The 18,785-nt window shown below is 39.5% G+C and overlaps 2 protein-coding genes across 3 annotated transcripts in view; one reads left to right on the top strand and one right to left on the bottom strand.

Annotated features, from left to right (window-relative positions):
* LOC125885864 (uncharacterized) overlaps positions 1-18,785 on the bottom strand; it is a 375,199-nt gene that overhangs the window by 341,904 nt on the left and 14,510 nt on the right. The window lies entirely within an intron of this gene.
* Positions 1-18,785, top strand: part of nucks1a (nuclear casein kinase and cyclin-dependent kinase substrate 1a) — a 35,970-nt gene that overhangs the window by 8,098 nt on the left and 9,087 nt on the right. Inside the window, exons 3-7 of the mRNA XM_049571706.1 lie at positions 1,236-1,326; positions 11,362-11,408; positions 11,545-11,697; positions 15,833-15,982; positions 17,130-17,282. Coding sequence (XP_049427663.1) covers positions 1,236-1,326; positions 11,362-11,408; positions 11,545-11,697; positions 15,833-15,982; positions 17,130-17,282 — 594 coding nt within the window. The remainder of the gene's footprint in view (positions 1-1,235; positions 1,327-11,361; positions 11,409-11,544; positions 11,698-15,832; positions 15,983-17,129; positions 17,283-18,785) is intronic.

The raw sequence follows: 18,785 nt of genomic DNA, 5'->3' as shown, positions 1-18,785 counted from the left end.
TGTGGTCTAATAAATGGAGAACATAGTGATGGGCTAAGCGAATCAATGCACTGCATGCAGCTCTACAATAAAAGATTTTACCTATTTTCAGTTCAATTTCAATGTTATTTATAAAGACCAATATCACAAATCACAATTTGCCTCACAGGGCTTTACAGCATACGACATCCCTCTGTCCTTTGGACCCTCACAGTGGATAAGGAAAAACTCCCCCCAAAAAACCCCTTTAGCTGGAAAAAAAATGGTAGAAACCTCAGGAAGAGCAACTGAGGAGGGATCCCTCTTCTAGGACGGACAGACGTGCAATAGATGTCGTACAGAACGGATCAGCATAATAAATTAACAGTAATGAGAGAGAGAGAGAGAGAGAGAGAGAGAGAGAACAAAACACTAAAAAAAAATAAATAAAAAATAATGTGCCACTGCAAATAAATCAATACATGTTAAACACTGCACTAGCTTAATGAGCAGAGGCCAGTTAAATGTAGTGAAAAGTAAGTTTATTTCAGAAAGTATTTTCTTATTCATTCTATCGCACATGTACATTTTAGTAATTGGGTAAGTCAATAAAGTTTATTTTAATATAGCAACTTTTGCAGAGCAAGATCTCAAAGTGCTTCGCAGCAATAAAAGTTAAAAATAGAACAATAAAACAGATACTAATTTATTTGCCACTTTTCTATACAGTATATGATGCTGCTGAAATAAAAGTCAGAAAGACTGGCTGACATGATGTGAATTGTTTTTGGAAACGTGTCATGATATACAGGCTTGAAGTGTGTGATACAATTTTCCCCATAGTCTACTGTTAAAGCAGTAAACAAAAATCTCAATAAATGGTAACATCGAGTCATAATACTAAAAAGTTAATACATATCATCTCAGCACCCACGTATTGTGGCAGTATCAAATCGGGGGGAAAAGTATGTCATTCCAGTTTTAATCTGGAGGCCCGTAGCAAGGCCTTTAGTTTTGATGCTTTTGAGTACAAGTAATGGATCAGGATTTAATGCTGGGTAAATTCAATGTCACGGTCTCAGCATGACTATTGTGCCATCTCCTCTCTGATGGTTTTCACATATGCCTTTTAGAAGACCTACAAATATCTCTATTGAGAATCAGATAAAGAAATACGAGAGAAAATAAGAGAGTGTGACTAACAAAAAAAGTGCTGTGTTACCAACAGCAAAAAATGCATGTGAGGGAAATACTAAAATCTTTTCCTTTCTCTGTAGATGAGGAGTATGGTGAGAACAAGCCTAAGAAGGTGCGTGCAGCCCCTCGTGAGCCCAAGCACAAACGCTCAAAGAACTCACAGGATGACAGGTGAGCCCTCGGCATAGATTGGTGGTACTAGCAATCCCTAGCAGCTTTCTGTAGCATGTTAAGTGCTGCAACTTTTAAAAAAAAAAAAAAGTTTAACACTTGATGCAGAGAGGAGCAGAATGTGACCTTGAGAATACCAGCAGCTTGCGTATGAGTAAGGTGAATGCAACCAACCAGAGGCAGTCAGGCACACTCAGCACTTAGACACCAGTGTTTAGCAGGACAGGTGTATCAAGGCTGAGGAGGTTTAGGCCTAGGTAGAATGAAGCGTTTAGGGGGTATGGATAAGAGGAAATAGGTAGTTGTGCCAAATCAAATACATGCTTTGGAAGGGAGGCAGCCAGGTGTTCTGTAGCAGTATTTGAGGCAGGACAGGACTGGTGGTTGAGCTGGAAGTGTAGAGAGAAAGATACCCAGCTGGAGGAAACTGTGGGGGAGGGAAGAGAGCTGCATTTGATTGATAGTGGATGCAGCTTGTTATGTTAACTCTCTAAAATCTTAAAGGGTTTCTTTTCTTTCTTTCTTTCTTTCTTTCTTTCTTTTTTTTTTTTTTTTTTTTCTTTTTTGTTCCTTGGGCGTGGGTCAGTCTGCTTGAGCCTCCCAAGCCGTGACATGCGTTCCATTGCAGCCTGACAGTAAAGCCCCTTTCCATGGAGCAATACGGTACAGTTCAGTTCAGTTCAGTTCAGTATGCTTTTTTTCCGTTGTCACTGGGAAAAGTTGTGGATGGTACCAACGAAAACGTTCCGTACCGTTAACATTTTTGGCACCCCTTCTGTTGAGGTACTTAGCACACAGATCTGCTACTAAAAGGTAGTGCTGTGAACACTGCAGTCCGTTGATTGGTCAGTAGCGGACGGTCACTCTGCTCAGGGCTGAGTTGTGGCTGGTTTCAAGGCTCGTGTAACCACTGTTCATACCGGAGAGAGTTTCATTAGGAGTAGGGCTGGGCGATAAATCGATTTTATCTATTAATTCGAATTTGTAGTTTAGGTCAATTTGTTTTAATGAATTTAAATCAGAGTGGGTGATCCAATATAATGGTAGGGGGAAACACTGCCGTATGATAAGAAAGGGGTCCGGTGGAAAGCGATCACAGATGCAGTCGCAGTGTATATTGCAAGAGATATGGTGCCCATATATAGGCTAACGTGGAAAAGCTGGGGGTTATTCACATGCTGAAAGTTTTGGACCCCAGGTATGTGCTACCAGGCCACAAATATTTTTTTTTTGTAAGTAGGAGGGGGAAAAATAGATTTAAATCGTGAATTGGATTTGGATGAAACAATCTGAGATTTTTTTTTTTTTTTTTAGGCCATATCACCCAGCCCTAATTAGTAGACTGTAACTATAAAATGAGAGGATGTTTTGATGCCTCTTGCAGCAACTAGAGTCGGAGAAAAATAACTTCACTCACTGGACCGACTGCCCCTGACTTTCAAGATGGAACTTTAACTTGTAATGATACTCAACACATGAGATCACAACGTGAATCAATCAACACACCTTAAATATTCCATATAACAACTTTTACCATTACTTAAAACTATAGTTGGTAATCGTGTTCAGAAACACTTCTTGTTATACTGGGTGAATTGTGCTTCGATCCTGAGAGTAGTCAATACATCATGTGTTCAGAAAAAGGAATGAAAATTATAGCTGCTGCGCAGCAATGGGTTGGTCCAGGCATTTTTAGGCAATTCTGAGCAACATTTAGGAATTTAGCAACACAATCTGCCTTTTGCATCATCTGAGGTGTGAACTCACAACCTCTGAGAATCAATTTCTATCTCACTGAGCTAATTAGTCAGTGACAATTCATGTGTAGCTTCAAAAACTGACAAAGCCAGACGTGCAGGTTTAGCAGCCATCCATGCATGGAAAAGCAGATTTCAAACCACTGTAAAAAATTCAGTTATCGAAACAAAAATCTGAAAATACACATATTGCATCTAGACAGCATGGAAATGTTGGTAATTTATTTTAACAATGATTGATTTGCTCCATAAGTGAAAAACTGATGTTTAACTAGTTGAGCTATGTGCAAAGTGAGAAGCCTCAGATGGTTTCACACTGAAGTATTGACACTGGATCTTTGTGCAAAGTTTGTTTATTTTCAAGCATGAGAAGGCAGATTTTCTAGCAGAAAAAAGACTTGAAGATGCTGCACAGTGATCAGTCACGCTCAGGCAATTTTAAGCAGTAAGCTGGAGCACAAGAAGATGATTACATTACAATGTGGATTCTGCACCAGTTGAGGCTCGAATCCACAACCTCTGGAACCTAAGACAGTCATCTACCACTCTGAACTAATTGGCAAGTAGCAACTCAACAGTGGCTTCACAAATTGAGTAAGCCATTCACTGTTGTGTAGGAAAGCAGCCATCCGTGCATGGAAAGGCAGATTTGAAACCACTGTAAAAAAATTCAGTTATGAAGACAAAAATCTGAAAATACACATATTGCATCTAGACAGCATGGAGATGTTGGTAATTTGTTTGTAACAATGATTGATTTGCTCCATAAGTGAAAAACTGATGTTTAAAATTGCCATTTTTACATTGACTCCAATTGTTCACATTAGAGCAAAATTCAGAATGCTGTAAAAAATTCAGTTTTTGAGATAAAATTCTGAAATTTGCCACACATCATCTAATATGACTCTAGAATTTTGTCATTTTTTCATGAACATTGAAAATGTATTTAGCAAGAATTTGCATGTATATGTTTACAGTACTGTTTACAGTCAAACATTTTGATGCACTGTAGGCTCAATTTTTTATAAATCAAAAATCTGAGAAACAGTTTGTGTAGGACAGTCTGAAGATGCTCTGTAGCAAGTTTGGTGTCAATTGAGCAAAAATTGTGGGAGGAGATAGGTTTAAGAAGTTTTACAGTTTTTTTTTTTTTTTAAATAAAACAGTGTGATGAACGTCATAATTTTTAAAAGGTTTAAATGTACAAAAGTTTTTTCAGTATTGAAGCTACAGTTTGATGAAAGCTGTGAAGTTGTAGTACGTATGGTTGATTTGTTATGAATTTTCAAAGTTTTGAACTTTAGACGCTTGCTGTAGCGCCACCATCAAAGTTTGGTGAGTTTTCAATGGGAAATATGATTTCATAAGAAGAAGAAGAAGAATTAGAATTATTACAGGTGCGAATGGAAAGAACCAATCAGATGCCTTCATATCTCTTCCTGCCCGAGCCCCCTCTTTTCGGCAAGGTGCCACACATACTGACAGAGCACCAAGACAACTGTCCCTTGCTTACAGTCAAGTATAGTGGTGGCAGCATCATGGTTTGGGGCTGCATGAGTGCTGCCGGCTCTGAGGAGCTCGGTTCATTTAGGGAAACATGAATTCCAAGCAGAGCATGATCGCCCCTCTTCGGAAACTGAGCTGCAATGCAGTTTTCCAACATGATAATGACCCAAAACACACCTAGTAGATGACATCTGCCTTGGAGGAAGCTGAAGGTGAAGGTGATGGACTGGCCAAGTATGTATCCAGCCCTAAACTCACCTGTGCACCTGTGGGCCATCCTCAAGCTGAAGGTGGAGGAGCGCAAGGTGTCTTCACATCCATCTGCTCCATGATGTCATCATGGAGGAGTGGGAGAGGATTCCTGAAACAACCTGTGAGCTCTGGTGAATTCCATGCCCAAAAGGGTTAAGGCAATGCTAGATAATAATGGTTGGCACACAAAATATTGACACTTTAGACACAATTTGGACATGTTCACTGTGGGGTGTACTCACATATGTTGCCAGCTGTTTAGATGTTGATGGCTGTGTTTTGAGTAATTTTCAGAGGAAGGTAAATCTATACTACTATACAAGCTGTACACTGACTACTTTAAGTTATATCAAAGTGTCATTTCTATAGTGTTGTCCCATGAAAAGATAAAATGAAATACTTGCAAAAATGGGAGGGGTGTACTCACTTATGTGAGATACTGTATATATTGCAGTGGAAACCCTAGGGTCTAGGTACCATGTCTGAATGGTACTTTCGGTTCCAAAGGTACCATACCGAAAGTGTTTGGAAACGGTGCTTAAGGGATATACTAAACAGTCTGTGGAATAGCCACACTGCTGTGGTTCTGCTTGGTGGTAGGGGTGTAAATCACCTGTGTCATAATGATACAATATTGTATCGATTCTTTGGACAACAAAATGATATTAGCCAATATTACAAAGTCTGCCATGAAACGATTTGGACGATTTCGATTCGATGGGATTTAAGGGCCTGCGATCTATATGAGACAATATCATATGCCCATTTAACACAGTCTGTAACAGAAGAAGCTGACGCCCCTTTCTTTTTTTACTTTTGGCCATAAAAGATAAAAACAATGCATAAATAATAAGTGTAGTTAAGTTTACTTTAATGTGACTCCACTTACACACATAAAACAGCTCATAGGATAAGTTAACATTCAGGGCTTTCTATCAGAAAACTCTCTGGAAGAAATCTTAACCTTCATCGTTTTCATAAAACTTCAGGGTTATCCAGTTTAAAGCCCTGAAGGTAAAGTTCTCCCAACAGCCATAAAACATGGATGAACAACAAGATAATTTAACCAAGGTATCAAATTCAGCCCAATAATAACTATCAAGGTTCATGGACAAAACATTTGTTTTGTTTTGTTTTGGTTTTTTTTTTGCTAGTCACACAGTACTAGTGTAAGCATGTGTACATTGTAGAAATGAGCCTAGTGGCTAGTGGACTTTTTTCCTCTACTTATAGCTTAACAAACTACATGTAACGTTATTATTTTTCTTTCTCACCTTTGGTATAAGTCACTGTACTCCCGACAGAACAGTTCAGTTAAATTTCAGCCTGCGTGCATGTTTTGTTAGCCAAATATTGTTGAAACAGAGCAGCTAATGTTGACATAATGACAAGTTAGCAATGTGAGATGCTTTTCTGGGTAGATACATTCAATTTCAATTCAATTTTATTTATAAGCTCAATATCACAAATCACAATTTGCCTCAGAGGGCTTTACAGCATACAACATCCCTCTGTCCTTTGGACCCTCACAGCGGATAAGGAAAATCTCAGCTAACAACATTGTTTACATACGGCATGTGCATGTGCTTTGTCTGTTAACCTGTATTTTCTTCATAATCCAAAGTATTTCCACATTGCTCATTTATTCCAGAGTCAATTACATTATCAGGGTTCCCACGCATACTGGAAAACCTGGAAAATAATTGGCCAATTTTCCAGTCATGGAAACGACATGGAAAATAAGAAAAAAGTAAAATGTCTTTGAAAAGCTTGAGTTGTCCTGGAAAATTATTTCTCCTCCCTCTGCTTCTCTCTACCTTGTGAGTGAACGCAAACGGGTTAAAAATGTTGTGCATACATGTCTGTTCTCAGCTGTCAAAATTGAGCTGCAGCACTTCTCTGCTTCTAGCTGGCACGGTGCCCCACGTGACGCTACCAGCCAATCAAATTTGCATGTTCCCTCAGAGCAGTCCCGCTATCCAGTGTTTCCATTTGACTTTGTCACTAGATTTATTGACTTTTCAGACCCTAGTAAGGATTTATTTTTTCCAAAGAAGCACCAAAAACTAGCGACTTTCAGTTCAGGAGTGTTGCGGTATTGCTGTTTATCGAGTGTGAAGTTTTTCTCCTCTCTCTGTCTCCTCCGTTGAGTGACAGACAGAGGACCAGCAGAGAGCTGTAGTGGGCATGCCGTTTAATACTGTTGGCTGTGCGCTGTGAGATGAAACATCTCTGATTTCAGTAGAGCCACAGCGACCATGAGAGTGACAGCTTCAAGATAGCGGCGGTTAACAGGTAGTCTTACTGGGCCACATTTCACTCAGTATTTCACACTTGTTCCATCGTCTGACAGCAGAAACAGAAAATATGTGAATGAGAAAAACTTCATTAGGAATTGAGCTTTATCAAAATACTGTATAACTTATGTGCACAGAGAGGTGAGAAGAAATTGGAGAGAAGAGATTAGCCACTTTTCATGTGGTTTTTAGCTAGCTACTTTCCAATGAAAGTAGTTGTCAGCACCCGAGTGAGATGCACACAGACCACAGGGAAGAGGCACCCCTTAAATGAGAGGGAGGATAGGCAGTGAATAATAAAAAGACTTACATGTTCATTCGAACCGCTGCCAGTTCTTATTGTTAATGTTGTTAGCATAAATGAATGGGATTCAACATGGTTAAATTAGCATTACAACTATCAATCAGTCAATATTTTGCAACTTTTAAACAAATCAAATGTAATTCAGAGGGCTGGCAGGTTGATTAAACACCAAAAGCAACACAGGAAATAAAGTAAAAATGCACTTGGTAGCTAATACACACAGCAATAAAAAATGAGTAGATAAAATAATGCAAAATACAGAATAAAAGATAAAAACTCAATACAATGATGATAAAAAGAAATAATAAAATATGGCAAAATAAAATTTAGGCTACTTAAATAGTGAATCAATAAAATCTGATTATAAAAATATAATTTATTTAAATACAAATAATAACATATACACTGAACAAAAATATAAACGCAACACTTTTGTTTTTGGTCCCATTTTTCATGAGCTGAACTCAAAGATCTAAAACATTTTCTATACACACAAAAGACCATTTCCCTCAAATATTGTTCACAGATCTGTCTAAATCTGTGTTAGTGAGCACTTCTCCTTTGCCAAGATAATCCATCCCACCTCACAGGTGTGGCATATCAAGATGCTGATTAGACAGCATGATTATTGCACAGGTGTGCCTTAGGCTGGCCACAATAAAAGGCCACTCTGAAATGTGCAGTTTTATCACACAGCACAATGCCACAGATGTCGCAAGTTTTGAGGGAGCGTGCAGTTGGCATGCTGACTGCAGGAATGTCCACCAGAGCTGTTGCCCGTGAATTGAATGTTCATTTCTCTACCATAAGCCATCTCCAAAGGCGTTTCAGACAGTTTGGCAGTACATCCAACCGGCCTCACAACCGCAGACCACGTGTAACCACACCAGCCCAGGACCTCCACATCCAGCATGTTCACCTTCAAGATCGTCTGAGACCAGCCACCCGGACAGCTGCCGCAACTATCGGTTTGCATAACCAAAGAATTTCTGTACAAACTGTCAGAAACCGTCTCAGGGAAGCTCATCTGCACGCTCGTCGTCCTCATCGGGGTCTCGACCTGACTGCAGTTCGTCGTCGTAACCGACTTGAGTGGGCAAATGCTCACATTTGATGGCGTCTGGCACGTTGGAGAGGTGTTCTCTTCACGGATGAATCCCGGTTTTCACTGTTCAGGGCAGATGGCAGACAGCGTGTGTGGTGTCATCTTGGTGAGCGGTTTGCTGATGTCAACGCTGTGGATCGAGTGGCCCATGGTGGCGGTGGGGTTACGGTATGGACAGGCGTATGTTATGGACAACGAACACAGGTGCATTTTATTGATGGCATTTTGAATGCACAGAGATACCGTGACAAGATCCTGAGGCCCATTGTTGTGCCGTTCATCCACGACCATCACCTCATGTTGCAGCATGATAATGCATGGCCCCATGTTGCAAGGATCTGTACACAATTCCTGGAAGCTGAAAACATCCCAGTTCTTGCATGGCCAGCATACTCACCGGACATGTCACCCACTGAGTATGTTTGGGATGCTCTGGATCGGCGTATACGACAGCGTGTTCCAGTTCCTGCCAATATCCAGCAACTTCGCACAGCCATTGAAGAGGAGTGGACCAACATTCCACAGGCCACATGTTTAGTTACTGATGATGTAACACCAACTTTTCCTACTATTACTGCTTCACAGGATGCTTTTACTGTGAAGATTTTATAGAGAATGCAATGTGTTTGTCACCAAGGTCCCAGACTCTCAGTAGCAGTGCTTTTCCTCAGTAAAAGCAGGTCTAATCTAAATCTAAATTTACTGCACTATTTGGTCAGCAGATCACTGTATTGCAGGGAGGAATAGTAGAAACAGAAACAGCCACAGTCAGCTATAAAGAGCTGCAGGTGAGAGGCTCTTAGTGTGGTGTGTTACTAGCACACCGCGTTACTCCTTCCTGTAGATAAACTCTATTGGTCAATGGGTAGTGTGAATGTCAGGAACTACTATCACATAGTTCAGCTCAGCAGTATCAAAATATTTTGTTAATGCTATCATTGATCATCCATAATTTTGTAAAATACAATTGTTATGCACATACACTCATTTAGTTTGAATATGCTGGCCCACTTTCTGCCAGAACTGCAGACCACATAATGTAAGCATAAGTACAATTTGATTGTGCAGAGGCTACGAATGCATCATCGATAGCTGATGGCTGGACGTGTTGGGAAAGAACTCAACAACAACAAAAATAAATAAACTGAACAGTCTGTGAAAGTACCCACTTACAGAATATGTCCCTTGTGATAATGGCAGTCTAGGTTGCACTGAAATTAGCCACCTGGCTCATGTTTATAAATGTGATCCATCTATTTATGAGTTTGTGGGTGGTTATCAGCTAGCTAACAATAGCTAGACTGGTATTGGTGTAACTAAACTGCTAGTTCACAAGTTATCCATCTGGTGTTTTTGGCAGTTAACAAACAGCTTCAGGTGCATTACCACCAGTCCAGGCTCTGGATCCTGATTTAAACAGAACAAGAATTTAAATGCCCCAGTTTTGTTTTTGCTCCCATTTTCACAGGCTTAAGTTAAGGATCTAAGACTTTTTAATGCATTCAATAGATATATTTCTGTAAAATTTTGGTCACAAATTAGATAAAAATCCATGTTAGTGAACAATCCTTTTCCAAAATAACCCATACACCTGGCAGGTGTGGCTGATTAAACAGCATCAGTACTACACAGGTGTGCTTTGGAATGGTCTCAATAAAAGGCCACTCTAAAATGTGCAGTTTGATGACACAACACAATGCCACAGATGTCACAAGCTTTGTAGGAGCATGCCATTGTTCCGCTGACTGCAGAAATGTCCACCAGAGCTGTTGTCTGAAACTGAATCTTGATTTCACGACCATAAGCCATCTACAATATTGCTTCTCTGAATTTGGCAGTACATCCAACCAGCTTTACAATTGCTCAAGTCTGTTGCCATGACAAACTGCTGTCAGGTCAAGACGATGAGGATGATGAGCATGCAGATGAGCTTCCGGAGATGGTTTTTGTAGACATTCTTGAGTCGTGCAAACAAAAATCCAGTTGTTACACTACCTGTTCAGGTGGCTGGTCTCCGGCAATGGTGCAGGTGAAGGCACTGGATGAGGAGGTCCTGAGCTGGTGTGGCTATATTTGATGTGCTGTTGTGAGGGTGGTTGGATGTAAATCCAAATTTATGAAAACAACATTGGCCTATGGTAGTGAAATGAACGTTCAGTTCACAGGCAACAGCTCTGCTGTACTTTCCTGAAGTCAGCATGCCAGTGATACACTCCTTCAAAACTTGGAACATATGTGGCATTGTGTTGTGTCAAACTGCATGCGTTATCTTGGAGAAATGCTCACTTACACAGATTTTCACAAATTTACAACCCAAATTTGACAGAAATATATCTACTGAAAGCCTAAGAAGTCCTGGATCTTAACTGAAACCTGTGAAAAATGAGAGCAAAAACAAAAGTGTTGCATTTCACTTTTTTGTCCATTATACATGCAGCTCAGGAAATAAATCCAATCAGATGAGTGATGTGGCTAACAGAGACACAACTTTTTGACTCATTGTCAGTTAAAGTGTCTTAAAGTCTCATCCAGATCGAGACACTTGAAATGACAAGTGTAAATGTGTAAAAAATCTTGAGAGGATTAGGCTGTAGACTGCATAGCAAAAATAATAATAATAATAATAATAATGATGATAATAATAGAATAATTAAAACAAAAACTGAAGTGATACTTTAATATTTTTGCTCAGGAGCTTGTTTGAGTATTTATCTTACAAATGAAATGCAGATTAAAATCTGTGCTGTGTTCAAGATCTCCCTGGGCACCTTTCTTCTAGTTGATAAGACTTTGTTTTCCTCATCTTTGTTCCAGTGAGGAGTCTGATGACAAGCTCTCAAAATCCAAAAATGATTCAGCAGGTAAGTCAATCTATTGTCTGATTTAGATGAGAAGATTATTTTCAGACACTATATGTGAAAACAGCTGGAATTTGACTAATGGACTCCAAACATTGGAGAGCCAGCTCGCTGACTTTCCGCTGCATCGTTGCTGCAGATGACTTTGGCAGCGATGAGGAAGACAATGACTTTGGAGAGGAGGATGATGAAGATGGAGGAAGTGACTATGAAGAAAAAAAAGGCAAAAAGGGAAAGAAAGCCAAGGTGGAAAAGCCCAGCAAGAGGGGGCCAAAGAGAAAACGGGCTGCAGGTAAGAATCTAGTTTCTTTCTTCTACATAATGATACTGATCCTACTGATCCTTCAAACTGGTGAGAAAATTGAGGTTTTTTTCCCATGGAATATATAGAACATATGCTGATTTTTAAGTCCATCGACTCTGAAACACAGCACGTGGGATTTTACATTGTCATATGTTCATGCCAGTGTTCAGTTGTGTGTTGGCTCTATGCAGAGCCTACACATTCCTATGTGCATGGCCTACGCCGCTGTGAGCATTTATACTTTTGCGGTGGTGTGTCTGTGTTGTTCTGCAGTTACACTTCCAAAGTCTGCAGTGGGGTTTCTGTGAAGTGCTGTACACCCAAAACACACATTAAACGTGGCTTTATAGAGAGTATTTCAAACACAAGTTCAAAAATCAGGTTCATTATAGCTCACAAGAGTCAGAGACATAACACTTGTCTTTTGCTGGACACATTTTCCCCACAGATAGAGTCAGAGTCAGAAAACTGTATTTATCTCGCAGTGGGGCAATTCTGTTTACAGTTCACAACAACATGTACCCCAACAAACACACATAACACATTCCCAGCAACAAGATTACAATAGCAAAAAAAAAAATTACATTCAGGTTACATTCAGGCTGTCAGTGGCATTGGCTCTACATTCATAGTTGTTTGCTGTTCAGCAATGTAATAGCTGAAGGAAGAAAGAGTTTGAATATCTGTTTGTTTTCCTCAGAGGGGCATAATAGCGCCACCCTGAGGGCATTAACACAAAATTCTGAGAAAGGATGTGGCCAGGATGTCCATAATTCTTTTTGCTTTCCTGACCACTTGCTTCTTCCACAACGAGGCCAAGTCACTCAACTGGAATAATGTTATTAGTACAAGCCTAAGGCATTTTATATTGTATAAATTAGCCCAGTGGCTAGCAGAGTTCTCCTACTCATATGAAGTCATCGACAACAGTAACATATAATTAAGGTAACATTATAAAATTTGGCTCCATTACAGCTCACAAGGTTCACTGACAAAACAACTGCCTTACACTACACAGCCAGGATAAATCGCACACAGGCAGGATTGGAAATTAACTTTTTGTCCACCTGCCACATTGGCTGATGGATGCCAGAATCAACCAGCCACCCAATAAATAATCTTTGTGTTTTGACTCGTGAGTTAGGGCTGCTTGATTAATCGAATTTTGATCTAGATTACCATTTGGGCTTTCAACGATTGTGAAAACAAAATAATCGACATAAACCGATTATGCGCTTCTCATCAGTTTACTCTCATTGTCTTGTGTTGCAAATCATACGCACCCGGAAGCTGCGCATGCGCAATACTGCCCCTTCCCCTCCTCTCCTCTGTTCACTCCACGAGCCAGTCAAGTAGGTGAAATCGAATAATGTGAGGGGCAGGTGATTGCTGAAGATTTCAAAAACAGGGTGCGGAAAATGGCAGAGGTAGAGTGTGTGTGTGTGTGTGTGTGTGTGTGTGTGTGTGCTGTCGTGTAAATAAGTCATCACGTGCGCCGCATAATCGTGATTTCAGTTTTGACCAAAATAATCGTGATTATGATTTTTTCCATAATCGAGCAGCCCTATCGTGAGTGGAGCAAATCTAGTAGCCACTGGTACATTTACCAGCATTTGACTGGTGCCTGATTCTGATTTCCAGTCAAGCACACAGGACTTAATAAAGCCCCCACAAAATAGCATTTAGTCTTCGCAACTTACTGTTTCTTATCTGTGAAACAAAAGTAAATAAGAGCTCTGTCTGCACTGAGGGAAATGACTCTCAACCTACAAAAATAAACAAGAGGTCTGCCAACGTGTAGTTACATTTCTGGAGAGGTGCACGTCAGGTTACAGCATAGGGTCCATGTCTACGCAGAGCAAATCACAGAGGTACAGCGTTGATTTAACACATAAGTATAAATCCTACTTGAGGCAGAACAATGCGAGTTAAATATCTTATTGCTATTTTTCTGGCCAATATTGTAATTTAAATTGTTCTGTTCAATTTTATAACAATTCTATGTCATTTTTCCAAAGAACAACATTTTCTCTCGAACAAAAAAAAAAGTATATGTAGTTCTAGTAAACAGAACTCCCTCTGCACAGCCAGTCTCAAGGATCAGGTGCTGGTGGGCCGCAGGAACATCTCAGATTAAATCATCAACATAAACCACCACACACTGAACTGAATTACTGTTATTTTATTAAGAGCTAACAATGCGTTTCTCCCATGGCTTCTTCAGATTTGCTCAACAGAATCACATGAGCACTCTCAGGTGTGCTAAATATACATGGGTCACATGACTAATTATCACAGTTATCACTTTTCTGTTTTTCTTCCACATTTGTCAAAAACATTTTTCAGAAGAATTTCAGAATTTTCCATTCATCCAATTTACAAAAAATTACATAGATCAAAAAACAATAACAAGGTTCATAATCAGTACAAGAGTTAGAAGAATAATATGTGATTTAACCCCATGCCATTACGTATATGACTGAGACGAAGATTTTATAAAGAAAAATAGACTGCATGTCCTACTTCTGTCCCTGTACACTGTTAGATGGAAAGGGGGAGTGACAGGGAAGTGACAAATGACCTAGTGGCTCATTTCTCCCTGTGGATCCAAATTACCTGTGGAGGGAGATATAAGTTATTATTTATATCACAGAAAAGGGCTCAAATCCTGTGTTTCATTAAGTCCATATGACTCAAGTGTATTCAATTCATGGATCCAAAATGCTTGCCCTTTAAAAGTTTGTTGATCAAATTACTCCCTCTTACATTGGGCTGTAATTTTTCAGTGCCAACAAATTTAAGGAAAGTGACATTTTTCTCCATGCAGTGTCTAGCAATGGCATAATCCATGTTGCCATTTCTAATGGCAGCTTTATGCTCAGCAGTTCTCAATTTGAGATGACATTTTGTTGGGACACATACTCAAAATGTAAATGACATGTGTAGAAGGACAAAAAATTATTTGATGCCATATTTCTTTCCTGAACAGGAGTGATTGAATGTTTTGGTGTCAAATGTGTTTGAACAGGGTGCACATTTTCCCCATCTATAATTTCTATACACTTACTGAGCAAGCCAATTCGTTTGTGTGGGTTCCTTGTAAAAAGAATAATAATAGGGAGAATGGGGAGAATGACACCTGCAAAGTTGATACTCCAGTTAACAATGTAGAGGAAAAAACTAGCCCATGGTTATACCCAGTTGCTAATACAAAAAACAAACAACAAAGAAAGTTGTACTATGTCAGTGCTAATCATTGAGGAAAATTATGAAGGGGTTAGACATACTGAACAAATAAAATGTGACTGATTTCTGTGCAGCCAAATGATATATTCTAGCTGTGAGATCCACTGATCCAGGAGGGTTTGGAAGGCCAGACAGGGAGACAGTTGTAGAATTAGTGCCATCGGTATTGATCTTTTGACATTTTAAAGTCTGAAATAACTTAAGCTCTGTGGTTAGACAGACAGAACTGCATGTGCTCTCCCAGATGTGCTCTGAGTATATTCCTCCCACATCTCCAGCTGATAGTAAATTATTTATTTGGTTGCCCCAACATTCCTCATGTTCCGTTCTGCTTTGATTTGTTATTGTGACTCAAAAGTATGATTGATAAGTCTAATCAGCCAGGTAAAATTACTGTTTTTGTCAATGGAGTCTGGTTTTGAAGAGAGCACAGAAGTTTTACTCTGTACCCCATCACAAGGGCTGTCTGTTTGAGAAGTACTAGGCATAAGACTGGATGAATGAGACTTGCTGTTGTGTGACAGTTTGTACATGGAAATGCAGTCCTCTATGCCCTCTAAACAAAACTTTTTTTTATTCTTCATTCACCATGGAGGCATGCGTTAAAATCAAAGTTTTCTACATAAACGCACTATGACACAAGGTGAATAATTAAAAATAGAAATATTTGTTGAGAGGGGGGTAAAGAATTCCTTTACTCCTGATCTCCAAATTGCGTATTTTTACTGAATATCATCCAATGACAATCAGCAGCCGATCAATGTGGGCATCCCTAACATACACATACATGCGTACCTAAGCAGGTCAGACATCCTCTCTGTTTACTGTTGTCTTGTTCTGTTGTTAATGATTGTTACTGGGTGTGTTCTTTACGTAGACGACAGTGATGATGACAGGGAAGTGAGTCGAAAGCGTACAGTGCGCCAGGCGGCCTCCAAGGCTGTGTCCAAACAGAGGGAGATCCTGCTGGGCGATGGAGGCAGCGAGGATGAGGAGCATGAAGACCAAGAGGAACCCTATATGGACCGTATGTACTACTGTACACTGAATTTCCCCTCAGGGGGATTAATAAAGTATATAAAATTAAAATTAAAAACAAAATTAAACTAAAAAATTAAATAAAAAAAAAATATATATATATAGCAACAGGTCTTAAACAAGCTGTCACACACCAGAGCAGTAGTAAAACTCTAACATGTTGTGTCTGTATGAACAGGGACAACACTGTGAGCCACATGTAGCTAATATCTGCAGATTCCAAATGCAGGTCATATTGAAAGATGCTGTAAGGCACCAGTTTCCAGCTTGGAAAAATTGTGAAGGGTCCTCGGATCATGAAAGGGATAATAAAGTGAAAGATAATTTGTTACACAATATTCTCTTTATAACTTTTTCAACATATTTGATTTAAAGGCATCAATCTGGTGAATTCTGAGAGCCAAGTTATTATGGCAGAATATGCCTAGATTTCAGCATCTTTGTGCTTTTTATGTGTGAAAAATGTCCTATTTGACATAAAACAATTATGCGCTTCTCGTCAGTTTACTCTCGATGTTTTGTGTTGCAAATCAAACGCACTCCGCCCTGCACGATACAGAGAGCAGATGAGAATTGTAAACGCGTGACCATGTGGAGACAGAAATGACATGCCGTCGTGTAAATAACACATGTACCGCAAAATCATTTGCATAATCGTGATTTCAGTTTTGACCAAAATAATCGTGATAATGATTTTTTACATAATCGAGCAGTCCAATTAGCAACATGATCCAATGTTGAAAGAACAGAGCATATTTACTGTGCGCCAGTGGACAATAACAAAAACCATTGGGAAATGTCTGCTAAAGAGCTCAATGGCTAAAGAAAAATAATCTTACCTCATATAACAAGTTTTTCCACCTCACTCCCTGAGCTGAACTGCCCAGCAGAGGGCTTTCATTTGCTGACAGGCTCCACTGTAGCCAGTACTGAACAAAGGGCAGCTAGTGCCAAGGAGGGCAGCACTCACCATGGCCCAACTTTGACATAAGGCCAACTGTTGGCCTGGTGTGTAAAGGCTCTGTCAATCATATGATTGCAAGTATAACAAGAAGTTGTATTCGAATTGTTCAGACTGCTGGACAGCAGAGCATCTTTGTTAAAAAGATCCTTATGCGTCCCATTTGTGTTTTCAGCTGACGAGTCCGGCAGTGATGAGGACTTCATGGTGGAGGATGATGATGACAGCGACTATGGGCGCTCCAAGAAGAGAGGCAAGAAGGTGATTCGACGGGGACGGCCAGACAAGAAAGAGAAGAAAAGCCCCAAGCCCCGGCTAAAGGCCACAGGTGGGAGACTTAAAGGACAAACCCTGCAGTTGTTCATTTACTTATATATTTTTTTCATTTTATTCATATTAATTCATTAATTTAAGTCTGTTAGCTTAGTTGTTCTGTATCATAACCTCCAGCAACAGATGAAGTAACTTATGAAAACTAAGTGTTGCTAGTGAGCAGGCTACAGCTGTTACTCTGAAGTGTCAAAAGCATGCTGAATCAACATCAGAGCAGAATCCAAATTAATTTTAAAGGGATTTGAAACTTGCTTCAAATTAGAAAAAAAAACACTTTTGGACTCCAAACCTAGTCACCTGATCAGTTTGCTTTTTAAAGCCTACATCATTTTCTACTTGCTGTGTTAAAACAAAAACTAAAAATGGCATTACATTTCGTAAAGAGAGCACAATGATTTTCTATGACTAGAAACAAAGTTTATGACTTGAAATTTGGCTGTGGACTTACTAGCTGACATGAGATATTTGACCTACAAAACAGTGACTGTCATTGATATTGGCTGATATTCAGTAACACAATGTGATACAGTGCCAGATCTAGCGTCATGCTTCCTTCTCTCTCGAAAAACTGAGATTTAATTATTTGTAAAAATGGTGATATGATAAAGATTTCAGATGTACCTTTTCTTAATGTGAGAATGTTACATTATTTATGTCCCACTTGAGGTTTGATACTCACATTTCTGTATTTATGTCTAAATGTTGATTTAAATATGAAGCTATAGCCAGGATACTGTTTACTTCAGGATTCATATTAGCCATCATCTGCTGGCTTTTTTCTGGTATCAGGGATAGTCAAACGGCAGATGAAAATATCAGCGGCCAAAATGTAGGGTGGGAAATAAGACAAGTAAATAAATAAATTATATAATAGCATATTGAATGCCCTGGTGTTGTGTGACCAAAAACATATGTTGCAAAGACAACTGTAATTTAAACTATATTACGCAGACCAGATTTTAGAATTTTGATTACAGACAGGTCTATTTAACCACCAAAACTGTACAGAGTGTGTTCTGCCTCTTAAGAGCTTACACCACATCCACCGCAGTCACGGTCTTCCTCTTAGCATGCTTGGTGTAGTTAGGTGACAGCATCATGGATCAGGCTCTCTAGGAAAGCCTGGGATCCTTGTAGAACGACTGAAGATCCGCTTCACTACATCACGGCGAACCAGATGGTGGATAGCGGGCTTGGTGATTTATGTTAACACTTGCCGCACCAAGTCCTTTTCCTTTTTTGCCTCTGCCACTAAACCTGTTCAATAGACTGCTTCTTCATTTAGATCTTCAATTTATATTATTTGAAGTGTTTTATTGTCTTTAAATGTCGACTATTATAGGGATGTTAGGGTTGCAAGGATATGAGATTATAATGGTATGATTACTGTCTCAGAAAACATCACAGTTTTATCGTATATGGTATTACACAATTATTACCAGGGCCAATTCCAATGACCTTTAAAGGGGATGAAACCAGAAGTGTTTTTTTGGGGGGG

The sequence above is a fragment of the Epinephelus fuscoguttatus genome, linkage group LG1, assembly GCF_011397635.1.
Source record: "Epinephelus fuscoguttatus linkage group LG1, E.fuscoguttatus.final_Chr_v1".
NCBI lineage: Eukaryota > Metazoa > Chordata > Actinopteri > Perciformes > Serranidae > Epinephelus > Epinephelus fuscoguttatus.
The sequence above is the reverse complement of the archived record's forward strand: the minus strand, read 5'-3'. Positions and strand labels throughout refer to the sequence as shown.